This window comes from Odontomachus brunneus, unplaced genomic scaffold (genome assembly GCF_010583005.1).
Source record: "Odontomachus brunneus isolate Ranch 3 - 2012 unplaced genomic scaffold, Obru_v1 Obru_scaffold_107, whole genome shotgun sequence".
In the NCBI taxonomy this organism is placed as follows: domain Eukaryota; kingdom Metazoa; phylum Arthropoda; class Insecta; order Hymenoptera; family Formicidae; genus Odontomachus; species Odontomachus brunneus.
The window spans coordinates 970,132-991,040 of NW_022639557.1; the positions used below are offsets into that span (position 1 = coordinate 970,132).

Genomic DNA, 20,909 nt, shown 5'->3' on the forward strand with positions numbered 1-20,909 from the left:
ACAGCCGCCTCGCCTGGTCATTCACCTCTGTCAGACGAGCTTAGTACGCCGGCGAGAGAGCGTCGACTGATCCGCGCTTAAACTTGATATCAATGCAACAATTTTAAACGGGCCTGATTCGCGAATGAGACGATGTAGCGACATGAAATAAAAAGCAGTTTTTTCCGGCACGCGTTTCTACATACGTCTGTGAGAGTCTCTCGTTGCTCATTTGGAAGAGTCGAGTGTTATGATTGAATTTGATAAATTGATAAATTGATTAAATTTGATAAATCTGATTTTTCTCACATACGTCTCGTTTAAATAATATTTGATAACTTGGAAACTTTTCGAAATTTATATTTATTTGGTTGTCACGCAAGATGTCTGGATTTTTAGGTGTTAAAACTCGTTAAACTAAATTAAAAAATTCGCTACGCCGACCGTACGCCGCGAGCACGTTCAATACACAACACGCGCGATTTCTGTCATTCGCAATCGAATTAAAGATCGAAGTTCAGATTCCTTCCTTCGTCTCGCCTATTGTAACAATGACGATATTGAATAATTAATAATGAATTAATATTGTAGAGATCACGAAATTAAATAATTAATGATAAATTAATATTGTAGAGATCACGAAATAAAAGACAATTACTATTGCTATTTTCAAAATTTTTGTTCAACTTTATGAATTTTACCCGCACACGAATATTGGTACGCATTGTTAATCATTTTCTATAAATTTCCAACACATATCACATAATCATGAAACAAATATATGATAAAGAGTTTATGAATAGGCAAAACTTATTTCACACATATCCATTAATTACACAGAATGTCTGAATTTAGATACAAGCGCTCGTGTGCAGGTAGAACTCATTAAATGAATAGAAAAATCTAGCAGTTTACAAGATAGTAGCGAATTTTTAAATTTAGTTTAACGAGTTTTCACACTTAAAAATCCAAATATCTTGTGTGACGACTAAATATAAATTTCGAAAAGTTTTCAAGTTATCAAATATTATTTAAATAAAATATATGTAAAAAAAATCATATTCATCAGATTTCTCAAAAATATCAACAAATATCATTTGAGTATAATAAGATAAAAAATTGTTTCGCTCTCCTACGTCTGTTCGAAAAGGAGAATTACGCATCTTCTCGGGGTAAAGTTCAAACAGCTGTGTGATCGCGGTCGGAAACGTTCAATCGCCGACGAAACATGAGGATCGCGATGTCGAGCGCGTTGTGCTGAATCGTTCGAGAGGAGCAGGCAGGGAGAGCACGGGCTCACTCGTAAGATCGTAATGGAATGGTTGGTCCTGCTCCTCTCTCCCCCGCGCCGCGAGAACAGAGATCCCGGATCGTTCGCGCTCGCGATCATATCTTGGGGTGAGATCTTAGGATCGTGCGCGATAGAGCAAGATAATGGAGATAATCTCCGGCGCGGCTTCGCTCAAAAGATCGCACACCCACGCGCGGCCCCGACGAAGATCAATTCGCACGTGGTACAACGAACCTCCGGCGGTGCCGCGAAAGAATCCACCTGGGAAACGAGTCGATTCCTGTCATCCGCCACGGATATCGCACTCGAAAGCAGCTACTGAACAATACTGAACGCTCGATAATTCACTGGAGACTCGGGAGCTTCGAAGGCGAACAGAATGAAGGTAATCATTATAAAATATTTTAATAAGTACATATTCTTATAATTAAGTATATATACTTAATATTTTAATAAGAATAAGTATATATCCTTTAATAAGTATATATACTTAATATTTTAATAAAAATAAGTGCGTCATTCAAAATTTTCACAGATGACAGTTATGTCAAAGAATTAACCCAAACTACAATTGCAAAATACATTACAAAATAAGTGTTATTCATCATACTACAAGTTCGAAGACCATTATCGACACAGAAGTACAAGGTTATTTTGAAATTTCTTTTATAGGTGAAAGTGCCTCTAAATGTGCTTATAAACCAACTCAGACGGTTTATAAGTTATATTTAGAGACACTTTTATCGATAAAAGAGAGTTCACAGAATAAAGATTTATTATTTTTCGGAACTATCGGGTAAAAATACATAACGGAACGGAATAGAACAGTATGAAATAGGTGAGCGACATTACATGTTGTGCTCAACACACAACGAAAGTCTTAAAGGTGGAAAAACGTCACGCTGATTTCAGTCTAGCAAATCGTATAACGTCCAATCCCTTCTCGCCATTAACGAGCGGCCGGCGGTACGTGCCGGCGCACGTATAGCAGGCGCAAAAAGCAATTCTTAATAAACAATAACAGATTTCACGACGGCGAAACAGTTATATCCCATTACGGGTTCTTGTGCGTTAGGAGACCGCTCGTAGGGCTCGCGCATTCTTCCGACTAACCTCTTCAGGGCGTTATCGCGCACCTCGCGGCTCGTAAGTCCGACTCCATTGGCTCGATTGCCCATTACGGTTCTAAACACCTGTCGGTGAAATGGGTCGTGGCGCAATTAAAAGCGAGGGGCCCCGCGCGCCGGCCACGGACAGGAGCGAGAGCCGACGATAATTAACGACTCTTCGCGTTACCCCGATAATCGCTGCTTGCGAATCACAGCCGAGCTAGCCTCATCTAGCCTCCCTAACGCGCGTCGCATCTTCCACGTCTCCTTCGTCCTCGCCGTCGTCGGCCGCGGCTCGTCGTATGACGTGGAGCGTTGAAATTACGCCGGCGCGGAATGCGAATAAACTTCATCGTCTTTCTTTTCGGTTCGTGCGTTCGCACGAACACACACGCGTCGGTGTGTTTACGAGGAGTCACGGCACTTTCCCCGGACAAAGGACGCGTTCGTAAGTTTCTTCATTAAGAAAATCGACGGTGACGATACACGCGCGATCAAGAGAACCGTCCCGATGTCGCCGCGGAGAGTAACTGCCAGCTTTCGTAATTAGGGTGACAATATTCGCCTTTATCTTCTCGCATCTCCGAGTCCCCCCCGTCGCATTAAAATAGCGTAGCACGTTCCGAGAAGCGATACGGAGCCCCTTTCCCAACGATCTGATAATGCGGAGCGTCAATATATCCTTTTATTACGGCAGGCAGCATCGCACCCCTGCCTCCTCCTTATCTTCTGCTCCGTCACGCGACGGACAAGGGGTAGATACGGCGTGCCTAATGAACGCGATTCAGAATACGCGTCTTCCACGGAAGTGACGGAAATTGAATTTCATCGGCGCGCTAGTGATTACCCCGCGTGGAGATGAATTGCACGCTACGCTAAGCGAGATTGCGAGTCGCGCGCGTATCTGTGTTTATGTACGTTTTATCCTTTGGAGCCGTCAGTCAAGCGCGGCCGATGAGACGGACGGAGGTAACGGCCAGGTGCTCGTGTGCGAGGAACTCAAACATCGAATTCACACGTGGCCACGCCTCCGACAGCACGGACACGTATGTCACTTTCCACGGGCTCTTCGGAGCCTCTCGCTATCGCTATTGTATACGGGATATTGTACAAGAAGCGATGATCATACATAGAAACGTGCAGGTAGCGCTCGTCAAGATGAAAATATCTCGGCATGCGCAAAGAAAGAAACTGTCTTCGATTTGAAACGATGCAAAAAATACTATCAATATAAATGCTACGATATAAAAGTATCATTTTCACCGTATATATTTGGACGATAGTACTCTCTAAATTTCTTGGAGTGGAATCTCACTCAAAAGTATACTGAAAAGTATTTTCACTCGGAACGAGAATGATAATGTTACTACTCGGAATTTCAAGAGTGAATGTCTCAATCAATTAGAATAAATATATTCCTGTGACGACAAGGAATAGAGGAGACCGGGGCTATCTGTTTACGGGGACTATGTGTCCATAGTACTGCTGTCTCAGGTGTGTTAAGAAGTAGATATCTCTACTATTTTCCACTGAGAGAAAAATTATATTAAAATCAACAAATATTTCTTTGATGGGTGCCATTAACATATTTACTTAAATCTACATTCTCTTTATTTAAACCAAATATTGTGTATTTAAATCAGGTAAACAATATTTGATTTAAATAAAGAGAATGCAGATTTAAGTAAATATGTTAATGGCACCCATCAAAGAAATATTTGTTGATTTTAATATAATTTTTCTCTCAGTGTAGTAGTTGAAAAAGCTCCATGTAAGGGAGTCAGAAGTTTTTTTTCAGAAATTTCTTACGTAGACCTTCTTCAACTACTCGTTCAAATGGAGATCATCTACTTCTCTTAATATTTAAGATACCCCTGGTTCCTCTACATCAGATTTATTTTCAAATTTAAGTGAAAATATTCAACGATTCGCAGAATTCGCTCTGAATGAGTGAGAAATCATTCGAGCGACTCCAATGGTCGCTCTGCCCTTCGACTGAAGTTTCACTCAAAGAAATTTCGAGAGTAAACAAGTCTGGAAATAATTCTAAATTGTGTGTCGCTTAGTAAAGTGCCGATTTCGATAAGAAGACGATTGGGCATTAAATCAATCAGAGAGAGGAAGGGCGCAAAAGCAGTGGATACTGCGTGAGATTCACGTCAAGTGCATGACTGTGTTGTTTCGTAGCGCGCATAAAACACCAGTCCGCGTCGTCCCGCTTCCACGATACGCGCGAGACCTCCTGCCACGGATTTTGATCTCGATTTCGCCCCGGGTCCCCGAGTATCGCATTACCCCTAAAGTGTCTCTATCCGCTCGAATAAAGCCAACTGCCAGACTCGAATTGGCTTGTTTACGAGACGCCGAGCATCATGACGTTCTGCGTGAGCCACCACGGTGGTCGGCATAAGAAAGCATAAAAGTCGCGTTGATACGATCGAGCGGCATTCCGCCTCGTACTTTATTGTCCGGCCTACTATGAGGCTCCGCGAGCTCTCACGCACTCTCTACCCGCTCTCGCGCCCGTTTAAATATTTTAATTACCCCGGCGTTTCGGCGCCAGTGCACGAAATTACGCGCTGCGCGCTCGGTCCGTTGCATTGTCAGCCGGACAATCGAATCGTTGAGATTCCTCACGCAACGGAATCTCAGCTGGGAGTGGAAGACCAGTGGGTTTCGATTTATCGCACGCGGATCGTATCGATCCCATAAATTACCGGGGATCCATCTGACCGATCGTGTCGTCGTCTACGCGTATGAAGACTCTCTCGCAATATCATCGACGCATCTCGAGAGGTAAAGTAAAAGTATACGTACTTGAACATTCTTATCGGCCTTTATTCTGAACTGTGTTTTATCGATGAAAATATCTTGAAATGGGACTGAAAGCCACATTAAAAGACTTCTAAGCCATTCAGAGACATTTTTATCGATAAAAGAAAGATCAAAATAAGGACCATTGTTTTGGTCTTTAAATACGAATATTTAAACTTGCAGGATATAGAATATATGTAGGGGAAAATTACCGAAATCGTACCTGATTTTTTGTTAATATATTGTGTAACACACGTAAAAGATAAGATATTATCTGAACATTTTTTGTTTATATTTTTCATTTTTATCGTGATTCATATTCAATAATAATAAAGGAATTGATACAATTTAGGAAACCGATACGATTTCGACAACTCTCCCATACGTATATTTTATATGTTGAAAGTTTAAATATTTATATTTAAAGACCAAAAAATAATAACAATGTCCCGAATTAGGAAAATGTCCGAATATTTTTTACTTTTACTTCACTCTCTATATCGAGCGAAAAGTGCACTAAGAAAAAAATAGTTGAAAATTTATTTAAAGGATATAAAAGTTATCTTCGCGAAATAATTTTAGCTTCGCAAAAATATAAACTTCATTTTACATAAGCAAATGTAATTTCTCCGAAATAAGCTTCATATACCACGAATGAATGTTCAAGTATCTTTTTCCCGGCGCAAGCAAGGTGAGAGAGACGATAGTGCATGTTCGCCGAGCGAATTAGCCAGCGAAGGGCGAGCAAAAATTTCGCGCGTGTGCGAGCGCGCGGGAGTAACCCGCGGCGTCGAGATGACCGCAGATTTATGGAACTTTTAGCGTGTCATCGACGCCGATGCGCTCAAGCCGGACGAAGAGGCCGGCCGCTCTCGGCCGCAGGAATAGAAGATTGAGCTGCGTACTCACGTACGCGAGTGAATACCTAATTAAGATCTTAATTACTACGGCCAGTAACGGCGTTTCACCTTCGACCGACTCCCACGATGCGGTTTATAAGATTGTTAATATCATCATTTATATCTCGGTAACGCGAGATCGTTAGTGTCCCGGGGCACCGTTAATCAGCTCCCGGTTGTATAAAGCGGTCAACCCCTTGCTCGGCCGGTAATTCATGGCAACCCTTTTGCACGGCCGTTGCCGAGAGCGGCGCACATAATGAGGTCTCTTTAGACGAGGCGGCGTGAATGGACGTACGGATAATTGCGGTCCGTTACAATTCGACCACCGCGACGCGGTCGCGATCGAAAACGTCTTCCTCTCTCATCAACGCGCCGGCTCTTCGTAGCCGTGCTTCGTCAAGTGCAACGTTCTCTCGTCGTGCCTTGCCTCTCTCGCAGGCGAGATATTCGTCTGGATTCGCGCGGCTATCCAGCGCTCGTAATACGGTATCGTAAATCGTCTGTCCCTGAAGGTCGTTCGCTCGGTGTCGGCCTGGTCGGTCGGTCGGTCGGCCGATCGAGCGAGTGAGTGAGCGAGCGTTTAGACGATGACTATTACGAGGCGACACTTAGCCGACATTTACTGACGCGCTAAAATATATGTACGGAGCGGCGATTTTACGGCCGCCGCCGACGACGACGTTTCCGCGCGTCTGATAAATTACCGCGCGATTTTATATGCGTCCGCGAGCCAAGTCTCGGAAGTGGAAACGCGAGCTCGCGCGCGTATCGCGTTACGGCGAGCATCTGGTCTTGAGTCGATTTCTCACGCCGTATCGGGAGTTAATCAACCTCGATGAACCGGTGTCGAAGTCGTCGATAGACAGACAGACGCATTCTGCTGTTAAGTACGTGGCAGGGTTCATGTTAAATCCTGCAAAGATCCTTGTATCTGATATATAATACCGTGTTCTTCCGCGAAAAAGAAAATATCCGCGCTATCTCCTGCTACGTCTTCGACGCGTGCATCATCTTCTTGGTATCGTTACTCGCCGTCACGAATATTGTTGCAATGAGACTCAAAGAGAAGAGGCTGTCGGTTGAAATTTATGTTTGCTAGGTAACTCGGTGTAAGTCGATTTCACACTCCTAATTTGCACTTTTGCGTCGTCAACAGGTAAGCGATTTTTTCTATCGTACGCAAGCTCTTTTCAACATCTAAGGTAACAGTTTTGATCATGAGTCTGATTATGGTTGAGTCTCAATTTTGGATCTTAAACATCTTAGTTGATTAATATATTAGAAAATTTTGTTCTAAAACCTTGATGTCAGTTGCTTATATTGGTATCTCAACAGTTCGTTTTAATGTTCAATCGACAAATTTATGCGAATAATGGGAAGTTATTGAAATGATTCATAATTAGAACCGTTACGTTATACTGCCGTTACAATTCCAACAAAGTTGCGATGCTAAGGAAGATAAATTGGAAAGTAAGGTAGCAGTATCAATGCCTTGACATTCATAATACTGATATCTAACTTTGGATTTTTTCTATTTTTGTGTTCAAAGACTAAAACAATAGAAATGTCCAAAATTAAGTAACATTATTGGTGTTCAGGTATCGTATTCTTTTATCTTGAAAAGAACCCATAGCAACTCGTTGATGATAGTCGACAATTTCTGCTTTTCTACCGGCGCGATTGGTTTCTGCCTTTCTGTTTTCTACTTTTCTGTCAAGGTATGAATTCTCCCTTGAGACCGCAGGACGTTCGGCATTCTCATCTCGCGATGACGCGAGCCTCCGCGCAGTTGCATCTGAGTTCCGGGCTCTAATTAGCAGCCCTTCTCTACCGATTACCAATCCCGATGTTCTGTTGAACTATTCGTATCTCTCTCTTTCTCTCTCTCTTTCTCGATGCAGCTGCGATGTGCGTGAACAATAATTGATATTCCGCGGAGAACGCCATGGCCGAGCCAGGCATCGCGCACAGCCGGCTCGTCTCGGCCGTGATTAATAAGTCATTCATTAATATAAATGAATTCCCCCGAGAGAGACGCGAATGATTCCATGATGAATCGGCTGCATTTACCGGTACGCGAACGCCCGGCGGGTGTGAACGTAGCGTCAATCGCGGACAGCTTTGTACCACTTAGGCTTTAAGGCGCGCGCGTTTGCACGTTCGCCGGCGCGTTGGCACCGCGAACGAGGGGTGGCTGCTCGTTAAGTTAGCATCCTTAGCGGCCGGAATATAAAGGAGCCAACGGCCGCGGACGCAGCGCCGAGACGCTGATAAATCAATTACGCGCGCTCGACGCGATTGAGACAGACGGTGCGATTTGTCGATCGAGCGGAACGCCGCGCCACCGTCAGCGGGAACCGACGGGTTGCTTGCTCGCTGACCGTTCGGAACGGACCGCGGGATGGAAGGGTTGAGACCCTACGCGCTACGAACAAAGGTGAGAGCCGGCCGGACGGACAGGCCGGGCGAGCCGCCGCCGTCGTGACTCGCAGGAACGCAGTTTCGATTTCTATGGACAATTAGCGATCGCGGCGCGGCTGCGCGCGGATAATGCGGGCGTACATATGCGCCTGCTCGTTTTCTCCTCCGCCGTGGAAGCGGACCAACGACCACGGCCGGGAGGGTACGTCGGCAAGTGGAAGAAAGGGACACGAGGTGAGCGATGCTGGAAGCGAAGGAGACGAGCAGAAGGCGCGGAGGGTAATAGGGAAGAGAGAGGGTGAAATGAAAGAGGGGGAAGAGCGAGAAAGAGAGAGAGAGAGAACGGACAGGCACGGCTGAAAACTCGTAGGCAACTCGCGCTCGCGCGCGCGGTATTATGCGCAATCCTGTGAATGCACCTGTCAGTGGTCATCATTCAACAGCTTCATTGACCCTAGGATCAATTGGGATGCAGTGATTCTCACGCTCGCGACACGCTCCGCAGACGGTGCTCCGCGACCGTTCGCTCGAACCCGGCAGGACGCCTCGCCTCGAAACTGACAGGCACTGTTCGACGGGGGCGGGGGTTAATGAGACACGCTGATTGGCTCCGGAGATTCATCGGGTGGCTGACGTTGATCAATTTTTATCCCGTCTTATTTGCATACAACTGGCGCGCACCGACAGTGGCGTAAATGTTGCCTCTCGTTTTCGCGGGTTCTTCCTCCCCGGGGTGCTCGCCTCGAAAAATCGACACCGACGTGTTCCCGGCCACCTTGTTATCCGCGATTATTTTCGAGCGAGACGCCGCGTTCGTCGCCCTCCCCCTCCCCCCATTTCCACCCTCCCACGTGTATCGTCGGGCCGGCCGCTTTCGCGATAGGTATTTTCGTCAATGGAAGAGCGTCCCCCCTCCCTCTGCCGCGGCGCGAGTCCGTAAACGCAATATACGTAATTACAGGAATATTAATAATCTATGTCGATCGCACAAAGGCGCGTAATTTGCGCAATTAGAGTCCACCGTTCTCTCACATCGCACGTTATACCGGGCGATCGCTGATGAGTTCGAACTGACGCGATTTTTCGTGGCGACCGGACTCGCGCGGGCGCGCACGTCCGCGCAATTTTTCGAAGCACCGTTAGCGCCGACGAGGATGATCGTACCTCGTGATTTATGGTTCGCGCCAAGGATAGAGCCAACTATATAACAACGCGCGAGAGAGCAAGGCGTCCACGCCAATGGCGTTCGCGCGGGGTACTCGCGAGTTTCTGGACAAGTGTACGAGCAAGTATCCCTACGACGCCGTGCCTCATTCGCGTTTGCCATCCGTGCATAATCTCCGGATGACTCGGGACGCGCGCGCGAGGTGACTCGCGGCATTCGAAACAAAAATCCCGGCTCGAAGCGTACGGTCGCGACTGATGATGGATCGTTCGGCCATGTGCGTGTGTGTATGTGTGAGTCGTCATTACATTAATCTCCCGTGAAGTCGATAGCACCGCGCGATCGTCAATAATTAAATTAAACATCCTCGAGACCGGGGGGTGGATTGAGACGCTTTCGCGATCTCAGCTTCTCGCGATAGAGAGAAAGAATACTTTCACTCAGCGCGCGCCCGTATTACAAACGGCAAAGTGGCGTAAACGTTGGCGTTGGCCGTACCTCAGCGCGCTATGATAATCGAAAGAAACGCATCTTTGCGCGCTTCTCTCTCTCGCGTTCCCTCCCGCATTGTCATTATCGCGCCTATCGTGGGCTTATGATATCAGACGGCTTATAAGAGGAGAAACAGCGCAAACAGCAACTCGGCAAGTGCTTACCCGCTCTCGCATTTGCATCGTAATACAATAACGTTTTATTAGAAATCGATACGCAAGGCGCGCCAATTTCCATAAGCGGTGACTCGCGGCTAAAGTTCGACGGGAGCGGGAGAGCATCGGGCGCGGAAGGAGCCGAGACGTGCAGCCGGTGCGCGGCCATAAAGCCTGAAACGTATTATAAACGCAAGTACTATAAACCTGTACCACTCCCGCGCGCCGTGCGGAATTGTAAAATTGTCAGGCGAGCGCGAATGGAGGAAGATAGAAACTCGCCGGCGACGCCGTAAAGATAAAACGTCGTTCTACACACCGAGCGGATAGATACGCGCACGAGTGCGATATTTATTCTGTCTCACGATATTAAATCTCCCGTCGAAAGTCCAAATTCGATGACTTTCCCATCGATTTCGTTGACTGTTTGGGGGACAGAGATTTTGGTGCCACGCGAGAACACGCTTCTCGGACGACGCTGTTTACAACGAGCGTCAAAACAACCGTCCGAAGAGGCTCCTCTTCGCGAAGGAGAAGAGAAAAAGAATAAATACGAAGATTGGATAATGTCCTCCTCTACCCAGTTCTGATCTCCCGGACCATTCGCTCTTATTTGTCGGCCGCTCCCGCGGCGCGAACATTTCCCGTAATCCGATCGGAGCGCCCGTAGATACCGAGATCTTGAGGTATCGCGCGCGGGAAACGTGATACGCCGATAAAACGAGATACCTGCGCATCCCTCCGTGTGTGTGAGAAACCCCCGTCGCCGTCGGAGACGTGGGGGAAAGGCGACCGAGCCTTTCGGGAGACAGAGAGAACTGCGCGCGGCGAGGGAGTCGAAAATAAAGTAAAATAAAATAATCGATCAGGCGGCTCGTAAAATTTCCGGGAGACGCAAATGAGTCGTTAAAAGACCGGCACGCACCCCCGCTGCGATATGGTTCCCCTGTTCGCCCACTCCCTCTCTGCCTCTTCGTTTCACCCGTTAACTCCGCTTACCAAACTTTAACCAAATTAGAATATATCGTTTTGAACCTCGCGCGCGCATCACGTCCGTGCCGGCCTCTGACGCGTAAATCACGCCGGGATATAAAACTGTAACGCTCATCGCCGACTGGCCGAGCAAGCATGATACTCGCATACTTATACTATGTACGATCGGGCTTCGAATACCTGGTGGACGGCTCGGCGCCGACACGCCATTCGCGAGATTCGACACGCTCGGATTCGACACGCTCATTACGTGTGAGAGTCGACGTGATCGCAAGTGTCGACGAGTCGTTCGCCGCTTCAGCAGGGAAAAAAAGTAGCGGTCTCTTCCGAATTGGACTTAATTCCATAATTATAGCTCTGGCATATAACGCCGCGGCATCGCGCCAATATGTCATACGCGTCTGTCGCGATCTACTTGTCAGAAAAGATATGTTGTCTAATTGCAGCTTCTTTTATGCCGTGCTGTCTCTCACCATGATCAGTTATCATTCGTGTGAACGTGTAGATCTAAGGTAACCACACGTTCCGTTTTTCCCAGAATATCATCAATTTTCTATATCCCAGATTCGGTCAAACCGTCCCGATTTCTCCCGGTTTAGAAAATTTTTTTAATTCTTCTGATAAAAAACAAATCTACTGAAGAAAATTCGTAATTTTAGTAAATAGAATAGTTTTTTCTCTTTTTAATTTTAAATAATTTTCTTTTTAAATTTTTAATAAAAATGAATAAGTTTCTCTCTCTCTCTCTCTCTCTCTCTATCTCTCATCTTGGCAAATAGTTTCTATCTTTACTATACATAAGCCTTTATTGTTGCTAAATTATTTTTCTTATGTCTACAAGTAAAATATTGCTTCATGCGTGTGTGTGTGTGTGTGTGTATATATATATATTACATTTTTAATGATTTCTCTCTTCCCCCATATATTTATAAAGTTCCCGAATTTGAAGCTGAGAAATCTAATCACTTTAGGAAATCTCAAATGTTGAGAGAGAGAGAAAGAACGATCTTTCCTTTCTTTAAAGTGACAAGAAACTCACGTAAACACCGCGTAGACGTGAAGATACTACGCGGGCACAATTTTATAGTCTGCGGCGCGACTTCGCCATCGGGTATATTTGCGCTCTCCCGGCGGGGAAAGTTTCAAAAGGCACCGCCGACAGTCTTTAGTAGCGAGCACTCGCGAAATGAAGTCGATCGGGACGGTAAACCGACTGACGGACGGACCGAGCGGTTCGAGGCGAATCGCGCGTAACCTTCGACCTGGCACCGGCTCGGCTCGGCAGTGTCACGGGGAGTCACGTGGCCGGCATAAAACGTGACGCGCCGTGAAATACCCTCCTAATGGGCGAGCGGGTTGCGTTCACGCACGCGGCCACCGTCGTCGTCCTCGTCTCCCGCACCGTTTCTCTCGACATTGTCGAGTCCTTAACGCAAGACGAAGCGGTGCGTTTCTTCGTGTACTCAGATACATCCTCTTCTTTTTATTAATTGTTACTCTGAGCGTACTTAGATCGAAAATTGAAGCGTTACCGGTTAAATTTGTTAAATGTGTGTAAAGATGTGCGAAAAAAAAACAAAAGATCTAAACTGAGAAAATTCTTAGATTCCGAATCATTTATAATACAATAAGATTATATGATAAAATATTATTGATTGCTACACTCAGAGGAAAATACACGATGATAACTGTACGAGTTTTATATGTAGAATCAATGTCTATAATTTCTTAAATCGTGATTATTGCAACTAAAGTTGAATATATAATCTCCTAAATATAATATATATTCTCCTAAACATTTAGCTTCAATTGCAATAATCAGAAAATTAGATTAAACTATATATACTGATTCTACATATAAAAATCGTACAGTCGCCGTTACCATATATTTTTTATCTGTAGTAACTCTTTTATCAGTGCTATCGTTAAAAGTAGTTATGAGCATTCAATGTGAGCGTTTGTTGTCTTATATTACATTATGTTGTATATTCAAAGTATTTAAAAGAATCTGTTCAACGTATACACACGATATTGGACCACACTGTTGTGTGAGCGGCACACTAGCTGCACAATGGACGAGAACGGTCACTTTTACGTTCGTTTATTAAATGACACGGTTAACTATGGCTCCATCCAGAAGGAAACTCATAAACCGCGTTCCGCGAACGAGCACAATTATATCTCGATTACGGCGAAATGCGAATGCACCAAGCTGCGCCAACGTGCCCCGGTCGTTCGTGGAAAAGCGCGAGCGCACTGAAAACCGCGGGCTCGCTCGCATATCGCGTTTCACGTTCGTTATCGTTATTACTCCCGCGACTGTTATTTTCAATAGCCCGGGCTCCCACCGGCGCTATAGGGTGCTCGAAGAAGCGGACATAAATTCCGCCGACGACGATCGCCTCTCTACGATGCCTCGCATTCTTCGTCGCGCCGTGACTACACCGCACTCACATACTTGCGAACGCGGCCGCGGCGCTTTTTCTCGTCGGCGAAAAACGGCACGGCCTCATCCATTACCGTGCAAATGCAATTATTATCGTTTCGAGCGAACGCACGCCCGGCACAGGCCGCGCAAGAAGAGCGGTATATTTGTCCGTCGCTGCGCGCAACCCGCTAAAAACCGACTTTCAATTAGCAGACGCAGGATGGAAAGTAACGCACCAAATACGTCGCGCTCGTGCATTGAGAAAAAATGTTTAAAAATTTATTTGTGAGATATAAAGTTTATTTCTATGAAATAAAGTTGATTTCTGTGAAATAAAGTTAATTTCTGTGAGATATAAAGTTAATTTCTGTGAAATATATTTTTTGTTCCACAAATAAATCTTTAAATATTTTGTCTCAGTGTGAAAACTCACGATACATATTCGAACTCTTTCTGCCTCAAAAGATATATTGGATATGAATATGACATTTAATACATATGTGACACGATAATTATGTTACGTATGTATTATGACACGATATATATAAACATATGTGATACGTAATTACGATACATACGTAATGTTTAAATATTATATCTGTTATGGTCTATCAAATAACGAAATACTTCCTTCGTGTTATCCTAAGTATTTGCATCACTCAAATACAAGCCAAATTTATTACGTAGATTTAGCAAAGACAGACAGAAATGGAAAGACATGTTCTCTAAATTTCTTGCAGTGGAATCTCACTCAAAACGAGTGAAAAGTGACGGTATTTTCACTCGAAGCGATAGTGAAAATATCGTCACTGGAAATCGCAAGAGTGAATATTTCACTCAAGCTTAGAGTGGATATGTTCCTGTGGCGATATGGAATACATATACGAGATGGAATACCTGATATTCACTCTTTCGAGTGAAAATATTCACTCGACGATTCAGAATTCACTCTATATAAGTAAAAGGCAACTCAAATTCGAGTGCCTTAGTCACGCTGAGAAAAATAATATTTGAAAATTTATTGCTAGGATATAAAGTTTCCTCATAAAGAAGTAAACATTATTCCACAGAAATAAACTTTATACAAATAAAGTAATTTGTTTTCTACAAATAAAATATTTTTTTCTCGCTGCATTCAGGTTTTTGAGTAAAATTTCACTTCAAGAAATTTAAAGAATATGAATGTATCTAAACTAAATCAATACCAATTTGATCTTCACGCAAATATTCAACCCCACGTTTACCCTACTAACGCTTTCAAAAGAGGAACGGCGCATCTATGCGTCGCTGTGAGTGAATATGCATAGCTAAAGAAACATAAGGGTAATAAGAGCTCGGGATGTAAGGGACATTTGAATAAACGGACGTAAAATATTCATAGAGTCGCGCGGGTTCACGTGCGCGCCAGACAAGAGTAATCGGACGTATGTTCGAGGATCGCGTTTGTGGCGGCGGCGATCGACGTGACCGCGGTAAACGTTCGCCAGGTGAAACCCACGGCGAGAAGGGGTATACTCTCGAGCGAGCGCGCGAACCCTCGCCGTACCTAATGGTCGTACGAGCATGCACGATCCTGCGGGCGCCCGGCAATTACATTATTAATAGAGATATTACTCCCTACGCTCGGGCATTACGACATCGTAACGTCATAAGAGAACGCGCGTAGTTCGAGATTGGCTTCTCCGCGTAGGGGGAGTGTGTGTGTGTGTGTGTGTGGTGGTGGCGGTGGTGGCGTGTGTGTGTGTGTGTGTGTGTGTGTGTGTGTGTGTGTGTGTGTGCTGTGTGTGTGTGTGAAACAGAGAGAGAGAGAGAGAGCGAGAAACCAGCGAGGGGGGTCTATAGCGGGAGGAGGCATTAAGGTGAAAAATAAGAAGAAACGACGCGTCCGCGGAGGTGGAGGTGGAAAGAACGAGGGGATGGTGGCACTGCGCAAAGACGTAGGATAAGACGCGGTAGGGTGAGGGCAGAGAGGAGACGGGGGAGAGAAGCTCTCGGATTGGCGCCGCAGATTGATCGCGCCAATCTGTTTCTGCCGGACCACACATGACGCCCGGCGGAAAATTTCAGCGCTCCTAGCAGCGCGCGCGTCGTCGTCGTTATCGTCGTCGTCACCGTCACGAACTTAGGCACACGTCGTGTGCTAACACGCTAATATGGAAAATGTCGAAGTATCTGACGACGCGCGCGCGCGCCAGGTGGATGAACGGCGACGGAACGTTGGCGCGAATCGCGTGGTTGTATTCGCGGGGAGATATAGACGGGAAGACGGTAGAAGCCTGCGGGAGTAATTGCGTTATGCAGTACTCGTTAAACAAAGCGCGAGCACCGCATGCGATATGATCGATGCAAGCCGATCATTTGCTGCTCCGTAAACTTCTCTTGCGCTCCTGAAATGCTCGGCTTACGCTCGTTTCTATCAATTTTGATTAACTTAACCGGCCGGTTATTCCAACGGAATTAACTAATCGCATTTCTCGTTAGTCAAAATTGACAGATGCGATTGGTCCATTAGAATAACCAGCCGATTAAGTTAACCAAAGAAACAAGCATTAGACGTCATCATGAGAGCAATGCACTCGTCAACTCGTAAACTCGCGACGAGGTTTTGATCGAGAGATCGACAGTCTTTGCAAGTATACTTTCTTAGAGTGAATCAGTAAGAATATTTCTGATTTAGATATTTCACCGATGATCAACCAATACACTGAAAGAAAAGATATCCAAAAAATAATAAGTACTTATTTGGTGGATACTAATAACATATATTTATTTATACTAATCTATACCAGAAAATATACCAGAAAATATACCAGAAAAAAGAATATCCTTGTTAAGAAAATATCTGTATTATTAATATATTAAAAATAAGATTAATGTTAAAAGATGAGATTATATGGCGTTGAACAAAAATAAATTAGTCTTCAATCAAGACAAATATAGTCAAATTAACACAACTATTTTTTTCATGTATAAGCAAGAATATCAATATATAAGAAAATGATTGTGTTAGTTTTACTGTATTCGTTTTGATTATAGACTAATAATATATAACCAAGAATATTAATATTATAATATTTTACAAAAAAATGATGGTAAATATTGACAAAGAAAACGGACCACCTTCCAAGGACGATGACCTTCACATTTATTATGTTAATCTGATTATATTTGTCTTAACAACGCCATATAATCTTATTTTAACATTAATCTTATTTTTAATATGTTACCAATAGAGATGTTCTCCAAACAAGAATATTTTTTTTTGTATAAGATAGAATGTTTATCTGTATGTTCCCTATATATTTCTAAATCCTTTGACCAATCTGGACAAAATTTTATGTAGTATAAGACTTTCTCTCTATAGAAAATATAGGTTAACCTAGGCACTTCTGATTTTATTCCTTTGATACTTTGTGATAATCGGCGCAAAGCTGGACAATTTTGGCTAGAAAATATTTTCAAGAAAATTATATTATTATATATACATAATTTCATACATAATGTATTAAATACATACATAATTTCTATAAATATATTTTTCTTCAAATTTTAGGAGAACCTTAGCTTATTATGAAAACAATTGTTTATTCTATTTAAATAAAAGAATTCGGATTTAAATAAATATGTTATTAGTACCTACCAAATGAAATATTTACTATTTTTTTCTTTCAATGTATTCACTAACTTTCAATGATAATGGGAAAATATTCCCACTTTACTGTTTCATCTTACATCTTACTGGTTTTGATTAGTAAGATTTTATCAGCATCATCTGTAGTACACCAATTCGTTATATGCTGTACATGATTGCTGAACCATCTGTGTTTGATGAAATTAACAGCTTTTATATCATTTACGTACGATGGCACTGTCTGTATTTGCAGACTGCATCAATAATGTCAACAGTCGCTAACCAGATCACACAATATTTACGAAGTATTTTAGAAATATAGATATTAAGGCTCCTGGGGAGTTGCATCATCCATCTCTTTTTAATGACGTCAGAAGCTAGAAAACGCATGCTAAAAATTCCTGCAGAATATGTCGAGATAAATAGATATATCCACAAAACGACATTTGCGATCGATTAAGTACACCTCTAAAATACTCCATACACTTTCCTTTTGTTCTAAAAATCAATAGATAATCGGAAAATTAATATGACAAGATAATGAGGAAATTAGGTTAGAAAAGACGATTGCACGTCACATTTATTTTATAATTATCTGTTGATTGTTAGAATAAAAGGAAAGTGTACGGAGTATTTTAGAGGTGTACTTAATCGATCGCAAATGTCGTTTTGTGGATATATCTGTTTATCTCGACGTATTTTGCAGGAATTTTTAGCATGCGTTTTCTCGCTTCTGACGTCATTAAAAAGAGATGGATGATGCGACTCCCCAGGAGCCTTAAATATTTTATAAATATATTCAAATGTTCGAGATTTTCAGGTATAAAAAGGATTATATTTAAATTAAATAAGAATAAATATTTAAAAATATTTATGAAAAATTATAATTTATGAAAGATTTATGATAAATATTTTTCATAAATATTTTTAAATATTTATCATAATATTTTTCATACTTGAAAATGTCGGATATTAGAATATTTATAAATTATTTAATATATCTATATTTCTAAAATATTTTTTAAATATTGTGTTGTCTGGGTACTATTGACTGATTTTCCCTTCAGCGAGATTTCACTAATTGCAGTGCTACACTTGTAACTAAATCGCCAATTATAAGTATAGCATTTCAGTGAAGAATACACTGATTTAGAAAGTGCACAAGCTGTCTTTCACAACTCGAACATTCACCTACAATTTGACCTACAATATTGGTAATAACTTTACTATCGATATTCACTCACCAGGAACTTGACAAGCCACCATTGCATCGGCGATGTATCGACGGTGTCTCGATCCTGGAGCCGATCGTGGAGCAGGTCCTCGTCATCGGGGTGGTCGCGGCGGTGGTGGCGACGACGGAGGTGGCGGCGGCGGAGGTGGCGGCGGCGATAGAGCGGGGTGGGGATTGCGCACTGACGGTGAGGATTATGGAAAGGAAAGGAATGGAAAGGTAAGGTAAGAATAAACTAGGCGCGGTGGGAGTGAGTCCGGATGGCCTCCATTCTCGTCACTGGCTGCGAAGAGGACGGCGCCGACCAATCGGCAAACGTTGCCTCCAGTCTCACCTCTCCTTGTCCTCCGCCGTACTTGCGGATATCTCGGCGCCTGTGTGTACACATAAGGGGGAAGATGCTTTAAAAAATCGCGCCTCACCTGCCTCACGCAGGTCGGGGGTCACCCTCGGACGCCCCTCCGCCGCGACGTATACACCGACGCAATGCGGCTTCGCGCGCGCGAACGTGATAGCTCGCGACATGATATGGACGACTGCGATATGAGAACGCCCGTATGCGATCCACCTACCTTCGTAAGCTCCGCTGCACGGCTCGTGCACTCTGCCCCGGCGACTACAAGCACGCACGCATGCACCCAGGCACGCACGCATTCGCGGGCACGCATCCATTCGCGAGTACGTGTGAAGATTTGGCCCAAATCCGAAGATCCTTCGCGGACACGATGCAAACGAAGTGCCGCCTGCCCGTTCCGCGACGCCTTACTTATTCCACTCGTTCCTTCGTTTAGAAACGGTCGTTTCGTGCCTCGCCGTTTCTTCATTCGCGCGTCCTTATTCGCGAGCTCTGATTGGCCCGTCGCGTATCATTTCATCGTTCCTCGTCAGAAACCCTTGTTTCTCCCGTTCCTCCGTTCAGCTGTAAAATTGTCGAGCAATTATATATAATCACATCAATTGTATACATAAATCTCAATGATTTTGAATGCAACCCTCGGAATCATACAATATAAAGATGACGATTAATCAGCTCGTACAATTGTTCAGATGAAAGTTTATATGAATTATTCGCTTCTCTATCGAACATCAGACGCACGATCGGCATAAATCTCTGTGGTAACGGCACTTTTACGCGACGGCCCTGTAAATAACCACCACCCACACGGAGCGAGTTTGCACGTATCGCAAAATATCTTTGCTTGGGATCCTTCCCATCTGGCTCAATGTTCGATAACTTCCAATTTAATGTCCTATTTTAGGATCGTGCCGTAGATTTCAAGGTTATATTTACGCAAATTGTTTGCGTATATTGTCTACATGATGTACACGGTCTCTCTTACCTCGGTAAAAACGACATTCACAGATTACTCATTGTCTATATTTCGTGCACAGCTTACGTTGTCTAGTTACTTAGAATATTATCTCATACAGCACGCGTATCTGGAAGACGTCTAAACAAAACAGGACGTTGAAGAGATGAGATATGTATGTGTGTGGGCTATTTCGTACTACGTTATCTACATATATCGACCATACCGACTGCGACACGCCCAGCGCCAGCGCGGTTTCGCTTGTTCCTCTGATTAAGCTAGTTTCGCTCTGCTTCCACAGATTCCGCTCGTTCAAAACATAACCAACAACACCCAGTGCGAGAAACTCTCTCTCTCTCTTTGTTTTGGTTGCAAGCCTGCGACTTTGGCTCTTTTGCAGTGCGAGAAATGACGTTTCGTGATGTGATACGTGCGGCGACGAAAAGGGCAAAGAGAGAAGAACTTGACAGGATAAGGAGAAGGGAGAGTAATAAGCTGCGACGTCGTCTCGACTTCGATTTTATGCACGCTGGCTGCAATCCGAGATTAAAGACTACGATTATTTCGCAAAGCGGCTCGAGGCTGCGAGCGCATAAGACAAAATGCCGAACATTAATGAGACCGCGTTTGGGCTCCCTTCACTTCGATCACTGACGACGATGCAGCCGAGAGCGTCGTGCCTGCATATATCAGTCGTAAAATTGCTCGAGTTTACAGGTGAGTGCTCCGCGAGAAAAAGAATTTAACCTCGAAATCTCAACCATGTATCACACTCGACACACGTCGATACATTTCGATTACGTCCAATGCCCGTTTCTATCAACGTCGAGTAAACCTTGACCTGAGTTTAAACTTTATTCAGACAAATTTGAACGTAGCTTAAAGTCTATGATAAATAATAGAAAGATAAGCGAAGTAAGCTTGGCATAAGCTGCAGTAAAAAATAAAAATAATTTATTTTGCTTACGCGCCTCCCCCCCCCCCC

General features: G+C 43.9%; 1 protein-coding gene across 1 annotated transcript in view; it reads right to left on the bottom strand.

Moving 5' to 3' along the window:
• Positions 1-19,518, bottom strand: part of LOC116849140 — a 221,620-nt gene extending 202,102 nt beyond the window's left edge. The window contains exons 1-2 of the mRNA XM_032826015.1: positions 19,187-19,518; positions 18,625-18,988 (exon numbers count right to left, since the gene is read on the bottom strand). Of these exons, the coding sequence (XP_032681906.1) occupies positions 18,625-18,646 (22 nt within the window). The 5' untranslated portion in view covers positions 18,647-18,988; positions 19,187-19,518. The remainder of the gene's footprint in view (positions 1-18,624; positions 18,989-19,186) is intronic.
• Positions 19,519-20,909: the final 1,391 nt, after the last annotated feature.